The 7,586-nt window shown below is 51.5% G+C and overlaps 1 protein-coding gene across 1 annotated transcript; it reads left to right on the forward strand.

The window, feature by feature from the left end:
* Positions 1–540: 540 nt before the first annotated feature.
* On the forward strand, positions 541–7,352 carry NUP88 (nucleoporin 88kDa; the record flags this gene model as incomplete). Its single annotated transcript, XM_008948071.1, has 11 exons — positions 541–710; positions 996–1,121; positions 1,291–1,377; positions 2,002–2,175; positions 3,086–3,269; positions 3,744–3,894; positions 4,690–4,788; positions 4,893–4,983; positions 5,415–5,516; positions 6,526–6,690; positions 7,227–7,352. Coding segments are annotated over 11 exons (1,475 nt in total), but the record flags the coding sequence as incomplete, so codon positions are not given.
* Between the last annotated feature and the right edge of the window lie 234 nt (positions 7,353–7,586).

Below are 7,586 nucleotides of genomic sequence, written 5' to 3' on the forward strand. Positions count from 1 at the left end.
GGGGCAGCTCTGGAGTCCTCAGCACAGCAGAGCCAGGGAGCTGCTGGAGCGGGGCCAGAGGAGCCCCAGCAATGCCCCGAGGGGGGAACCCCTCTGCTGGGAGCCCAGCAGGAGAGAGTTGGGCTCGGGCAGCTGAGAGGAGAAGGCTCCAGCTGGGGAGACCTGCTGGGGGCTGCCAGGAATTCAAGGAGGTCTAGAAGAAAGCTTGGGAGGCACTTTTATCAGGGCCTGTTGTGACAGGACAAGGGGGTGATGGTTTGAAACTGAAAGAAGGGAAAAATAGAGAAGAAGCTTTTGACACTGAGGGTGTTGAGCCCCTGGCCCAGGCTGCCCAGAGAGGTGGTCACTGCCCCATCCCTGGAACCATTCCAGGTGAGGTTGGGTGGGGCTCTGAGCACCCTGCTCTAGTTGGGATGTCCCTGCTCCCTGCAGGGGGTTGGACTGGATGAACTTTAAAGGTCCCTTCCCACCCAAATTCCCACCCTGTGATTTTACGATACTACAGTGGCTTGTGCTTAGCTGCAATCCTTGTCTTTTCAGACCCTTCTCTGCATAGAACCCCCCCTTTTTGAGGTGTACCAGACGCTGCTGAGCCCCACCCAGCACCATGTGGCACTGGTGGGTACCAAGGGGCTCATGGTGCTGGAGCTGCCCAAACGCTGGGGGAAGAATTCTGAGTTTGAAGGGGGGAAAGCCACCGTGAACTGCAGGTGGGTGAGACCTCAGGGGCTCAGTGACACCCCTGTCCTGCTCTCAGTCCTCCACAGCCTCTCCTCCTGGGGCCAAACAGATACAAAAGACACTGCCTGTAATGAGGTTGGAGGGACCTCAAGGTTTTTGAGGTTGCTGGTGGTCAAGTGACACAAATAAATGAGCTAAACTTGTTGGGCGTGCTTTGAAACCTCTTCAGTGGGGGTCCAGCTCCTCTTGCCCCCCTTTCCCTTTAGGGGTGACTTCTGTGTGGGTGGTAACTGAGTGTTTCTGCTGTGTTTCAGCACCATTCCCATTGCAGAGAGGTTCTTCACAAGCTCACCATCTCTGACCCTAAAGCACGCTGCCTGGTATCCCTGTGAGGCAGCAGAGCCCCACATTGTGCTCCTGACTTCAGATAACACTATAAGGTAAAACTGTAGCTTATTAGCTAAGTTTGGGTGGGTTTTTTTTGTCATAGCCACTCTGATTTTTCACTAGATATTTGTGGCCTGCCATCCTTGCCAGGATTACAGTGAAAAATAGGATGTTTCAGGCTGATGGTCCTGCTGACTGACCTGTCCTGCTCCTCTCCTCCAGGTTTTACAATCTGAAGGTACCTCAGAGACCCATCAAGGTGATTGCTCTTTCAGACACCGAGGAGGAGACCCTTAAAATCAATAAAGGGTTTGTCTGGCTTCTTGTATTTTGGAATGCTTTTGCTAGAAGAAGCTCTGAATCCTTAGGGGAATAGTTTTACGATGAATGAGGGATAAATGTACCTGAAAATCTGATGGGTTTTTTTTTTCTTCTTTAGTGCTAGAACTTCTGCCTCACACAGGAATTGCACTTTTTGTTTGTTCCTTTTCCATCCTCTAAAAGAAAGTGGTAGCAAAGAGCAGTCAGTTTGTCAGAGCAGTCCTTTGGCAGACACTTTTTTGTGTTGAGGGGTTGAGAGCAGCTTTTGGAGCAGGGAACGCAGACAATAGAAGGTCTTTTCTTTCCCTCTGGGCCTGGTTGGAGAGGAAACACTTGAGGGAGAGTTTTGAGGGGAAAAAGAAAAGGAAGTTGTCCTCTGGTGAGGTGACAGAGTGACACAGCACATGGGGGACACCAGCACGGGCTCCTGTGGGGGGAGGGCTGGCGGGCGCGCTGCCCTGAGCAGGGGGCTTCCTTTGCCTGCCTTGGCTGCTGCAACAAGCAGCTGTCAGGGGACAGGCAGACACGTGTGATGAGCAGAATCTTGCCAGCAGATGGGGAGGGACCTGGTGTGATGGTGCTGTCCTCTCTGTCCCTGCGGGTCACACGGAGAGCCTACACGGCGTCGCTGGGGGAGACCGCCGTGGCCTTCGACTTCGGGCCGCTGGTGCCCGTGCCCAGGAACAGCCTGGGGCAACGTGGGGCTGAGGAGGTGCTGGCCTACCCTCTGTACATCCTGTATGAGAATGGAGAGACCTTCCTCATCTACATCAGCCTGGCACAGAGGTGGGGCCCTAACCCTGGGTGGTGGGGGCTGGGGAAGCTGGGACACCCCCTCCGCGGGGGAGGCTGGGCTGAGTTTCAGTCAACTGCTTGTTTCAGCTCCTCATGGCAGTGCTAGTAGACTGAACCCCCAAGACCTGTCTAGACTGAACCCCAAGACTTGTGTAGACTGGGAACTTGAGCTGCTTCCTGTTCCATCCAGATGTTAAGGGTGCTGTTTCCACTGCCCAGAATCCACTGCCTGTTGTTTACCAGCAGAAATGGGAAATGAAAGCACTGGGCTGCACAAAGATCAGTGGGTCCAAGGGTTTTTAAGGTGCATTTTGGGGCCTCTGGGGCACAGCACAGGCATCCTTAGGTTGGGGTGAGGCTGGAGGGGCCAGTGGTGTCTGAGGAAGAGAAGGACTTTACGATCACAGAGGGTTCTCAGGCATGTTCTGTGATGAAAAGTCAAGAACAGGAAGCAAGAATATCAAGACAAAAGCACTTCAGAAAACTGAGAAGACAGTGGGAAACTTGGGAGCTAGAGCCAATGTAACTGGGTAGTCACCTGTGTGGTATTTAAGCTAGAAAGAGCAGTTTCCTTGAGCAGGTCTGTCTGTGGGCAGTGAAGGGGGGTGAGTCCTTTAGCAGTGCTACCTAGAGAAATGCCACGCCACAAAAGGGCTGGATTAAGCCAGAGAGGGAGTGATAAGGACAATTACCCTGAGCTTTCCACCAGGACTTTGTGCTCCTGTCTGAAAATGTTTCCTCTTCACCTTTTAATGCTTTGAAAACAACCATAAAAAAAACTCCACTGCAAAAACCCCTCGTGCCTGAGCTCCAGTTCTCATCTGCACAACTCTGGGTTGCTGCTAACAGAAAGCAGAGTTCCAAATCAAACTCTCTCCTTCCACACCCCTCTTTATTCCAGTGCCAGGAGCCTGGGCAAGCTGCTGGGCCCTCTGCCCATGCACCCTGCAGCAGAAGACAACTATGGGTATGATGCCTGTGCTGTCCTCTGCCTGCCCTGTGTCCCCAACATCCTGGTGATCGCCACCGAGGCGGGGCTGCTGTACCACTGCGTGGTGCTGGATGGAGAGGAGGATGAGGAGCAGGTAAAACTCCCCTCAGGGCTTGGGCTTGGCTTTTTTTCCTCCAGGGGTTTTTGTTTCTGTAGTCAAAGTTGCTGGTGGGGTGGCTGGAAGTGAATGCCAGGGCCAGAGCTGTGCTGGTGGGTCACCAGGCAGTGAGTCTCACTCCTGTCCCAGCCAGTCTCTCTGATTCTCTGGGGTGTGACTCTCAGGAAACTGTTAAATGTCAGCTCTGTGTGGCCTGATGGTAGATCAGGCTTTGATCAAACTTACTATGAACTGTTTTAAAGAGGATCTTCAAGAAGGAACCTCATTTCTGAGAAACCTATGAGAAGATATCTTATTTCTGAGATAGTTTAAGTAAAAAAAAAGGGAACTTGAGCTGCTTCCCCTGACAGTTAATACCCTTGCCTGTGTTATGTAACCCTTGGTGCTGTTTCTGCTGGTGGAGTTTCTATTTAAGTGATGTCTCACAGCAGAATTCAATGCTCTTTACAGTCAGAGAAGTCCTGGGACCCAAGATCTGAGCTCATTCCCTCCCTGTATGTGTTTGAATGTGTTGAGCTGGAACTTGCCCTGAAGCTGGCATCAGGAGATGAAGAGGAGCCCTTGGACTCTGATTTCTCTTGCCCCATCAAACTCCACCGAGGTAGGGTGGTCACTCAGGGGGTTGGCTTCTACCTGCTTTATTTCATGTCTTTAGGACCAAACTGCTTGGTGTGAGACAGTGATTTGAGGCTGGGTGGTGCTGGAGTGTGTGTCCTCAGGGGCAGGGGACTTGTGGTCACAGAACACTCAGATGCAGAAGTTGTTGCCCCTCTCTCTGTGGGGATCCTGAGGGAGGAGCTGGGGTCTGCCCACCAGACTGACAGAATTCATAGAACCACAGAATCACTAAGGTTGGAAAAGATCTCTAGATAACCAAGTCCAACCCAACACTCCCATGGCCACTGAACCCTGTCCCCAAGTGCCACATCCACATGTTTTTCTAACCCCTCCAGGGCTGGGGACTCCAGCACCTCCCTGGGCAGCCTGGGCCACTCCTCACCACTCTGTTAGTCAGGAAATCCTTCCTCATGTCCACTGGAGACCTCCCTGGGTGCAGTGGTGGGGCAGGAGCCCAAAGCACTGGGATCCTTCTGAACAAGCAGCTGGTTGGAATGCTGCTCTGCTGGCTCTCACTGGGCTCCCCAGGGAAATCCAGAGGATCAGTACAGATGTGGTGTGATAGCCATAGTTCCAAACCATGCTTCAGCTACTCCAAGTGTAATTTAATTTTATGCAGAACTCTAATTAATGCCTCTAGCTCAGTTTTGGGATGGGGCTGAGTTAATACTTGCCACAAAACATCACTGCTCTCTGGACTGCAATGAACAGCACAGGTTTGAAGGATGACTTTTCCTCAGTTTTGTGCCTCCTTCTCCATTTGCTGTTTGAATTTCAGATCCAAAATGTCCCTCCAGATACCACTGCACACACGAGGCTGGTGTCCACAGCGTGGGCTTGACCTGGATAGAGAAGCTCCACAAGTTCCTTGGCTCAGGTGAGTGGGCAAGGGCACAACAGGGGGCTGCTGGCCACAGCTTGGGGGGCATCCCCAGAGGCCTGCAAGGTGGCCCTGATGCTTTCTGACAAACCTCTTTGCAGATGAAGAGGACAAGGACAGTTTGCAGGAGCTGGGAGCAGAGCAGAAGTGCTTTGTGGAACATATTCTCTGTACAAAACCCTTGCCATGCAGGTAAAACCCAAACCCTTCCTCTTGCTTCCAGCCTGCTGAGTTGCTATGGGAACTGTTCCCAGTTTCTCCTCTTTTGCTGTGTTCTTGCCACTGAAAATAAAGAAGGCAGCCCAAAAAGAATGGGAAGAATACAAATGAGCCATTTGTGTGTCAGGATTTTTAATGCTCACTTAGGGCAGCATTCAGTTCCTGTGTTCCTGGCTGAAAATCAGCTATCAAACCAACAGAAATTTTTGCTTCCATTTACTTGACACCCATGAGGCTTAATTTGGCCAAGAGTTTTGGATGCCAACATGTTCATTTCACCCACTCCTTAGGGCTCTGCCAGAGCTTGGGCTTTCTGAAGAGTCATCAATTTGCACCAAATCAACAACAAAGAGCTTTTTTTTTTTAACCAAATAATCCTTGTGTGTGTTTTCTCTTCCCTTCAGGCAACCTGCTCCCATTAGAGGATTTTGGATTGTTTCTGACATCCTGGGCCCCACAATGATCTGCATCACCAACACCTATGAGTGCATTACAAGGCCCCTCTTGTACGTGGCTCTTAACTGGTTTGAACTCTCTCACTGGTGCATGAAAAGGGTCTCAGGATATTATTTTTATTACTTTTTTTTGCTCCTTTCACCCCAGACTTTTGGACCTTTTAGGACACACTCCATTCTCAACCCTCCCTGGCTGAGCACTGGAGTGTTCTTAGTTACTGCTGATGAGGTGTTTGTAGGGGATGTAATTAATCTATATCACTTCTAATGAGTATTAGGACAAGAGTGGCATCAAAAAGGTTCTTTGATGGTGGTGTTGAGGAGTTTTTTATTTATTTTTAGGATTAGGACTCTGCAAATCAAAACCTTGCTTACAGACAGTAGTACAGAGATGCTTCATGAGCACCATGGTTCCATGAAAGTTTAAAAAAAAAGAAGTGGGATTTTCATGTGCTTTAAAGTACCAGGATTTTGGTATTGCCAAAGCAACTTTGCTGTGCTTGGGGGTGGTGGGAAAGACACAACCTGCTGTGGTAGAGCTGCATTTGCACAACCAAGTGAACACACTGAGGGGAAGACACTGTTTTGAGCTTCTTTTCTGCTGAGAACACTGCTCAGTGTGTGATGGGTGTCTCCAGCAGAGCCAGTGCTGATGTCACAGGCTCCTACAGTGTATTGTGTTGTTTTTATAGAACTCTTTCTGCAGTGTTAGTAAGTAGTTTTTTCTTACAGCTCTTTTAAACCTCATTCTCTGCAATCACCCAGGTGGACAGTGGTGGAGGAGGCTGCTTTGGAGAGCAGCTCAAGCTCTTGCTTGTTATGGAACCTCAATTAAAAGGCTGGTGATGAGGGTTGCTCATTTCAGCTGCCAGGCCAGGCAGAGATCTGGGCTGTGTGCTCTTGAGCAGGACTTTCCCCCCCACAGCACTGAAATCATCCCTCCTGGGACTCTGACTTCCTGCTCCACCACAGTGCCTGAGTTCCTCCCCTTGCCTTTAAACTGCCACAGCTCAAGTCCTGCTGCTTTACACCCTGTCCTCCTGCCTGTGTTCTTTGGTAGGAGCACAGTCCATCCTGCAGCCCCTGCCCTGCTGTGCAGCAGGGAGGAGGAGGAGGAGGAAGCTGCTGTGTCCCCCCTGCGTGCCCTGGCTCAGGCTCAGCACACCTTTGAGAAGCACATCCTGGGGATCCTGCAGCGTGGCTCTGCCAACCCCCTGCTCCTCAGGTGAGTCAGGGGCTTCTCTGAGGGGGGCTGCAGGGGAAACACTTGGCAATGAGGTGTGTTGATCAGCTCCTGCCTGAGGAGCACGTTGCCTGGGACACTGCACTGATGGGGGCATGGCTCCTGCAGCCAGCCCCTGCCCTGTGTCCCCTGCCCTGTGTCCCCTGCCCTGTGTCCCCTGCCCTGTGTCCCCTGCCCTGTGTCCCCTGCCCTGTGTCCCCTGCCTGTACAGAGCTGGTGAGGGAGGTTGGGGGGGAGGTTGGGGTGTTGTGCTCTGGGCCCCTGCTTGAAAGCAGAGCTGTCCTCAGCTGCTGGAGTTGCTCATCACATATCCCCACTGGGTTTTGAGGATCTCCAGACACCCTGGGATTGCCTCATGGAGGTAAAATGATGGATAGCAGAAGGATGTAATGAATAGTCCCTCACTTCCATGACTGGGTCCTCCTAGAGCCCTTGCCATGAATACTTTTACCTTGTTGAGCCTTTCAAATGGAACAGGTTGGAGTGAGACTTCAAAACCTCCTCTCTGCTGTCCCAAGGTCTGCAGATCCTGAGGCTGCTCCTCCCCCTGAGGAGTGTCTCCAGCTGCTGAGCAGGGCCACGCAGGTCTTCAGGGAGGAGTACATCCTGAAACAGGACCTGGCCAAGGAGGAGATCCAGCAGAGGTAACACACCCCTCAGGAGGGGGCACTGTGCAGGGTCTCAGCTGAGTTACCAGGGCAGTGTAGTGCTGCAGCTCTGCAGTGGCTGACAGGGGAGAGGAAAAAACACACACACACAGATAAAATACTCTCTTAGAATCATGGAATCAGTTTGGCTGGAAAAGACCTTTAAGATCAGAGTCCAACCATAAACCCTGCTCTACCAAATCCACCCCTAAGCCCTAAGCACCACATCTA

Source organism: Merops nubicus, unplaced genomic scaffold (genome assembly GCF_000691845.1).
Source record: "Merops nubicus isolate BGI_N331 unplaced genomic scaffold, ASM69184v1 scaffold43840, whole genome shotgun sequence".
NCBI classification, from domain to species: Eukaryota; Metazoa; Chordata; class Aves; order Coraciiformes; family Meropidae; genus Merops; species Merops nubicus.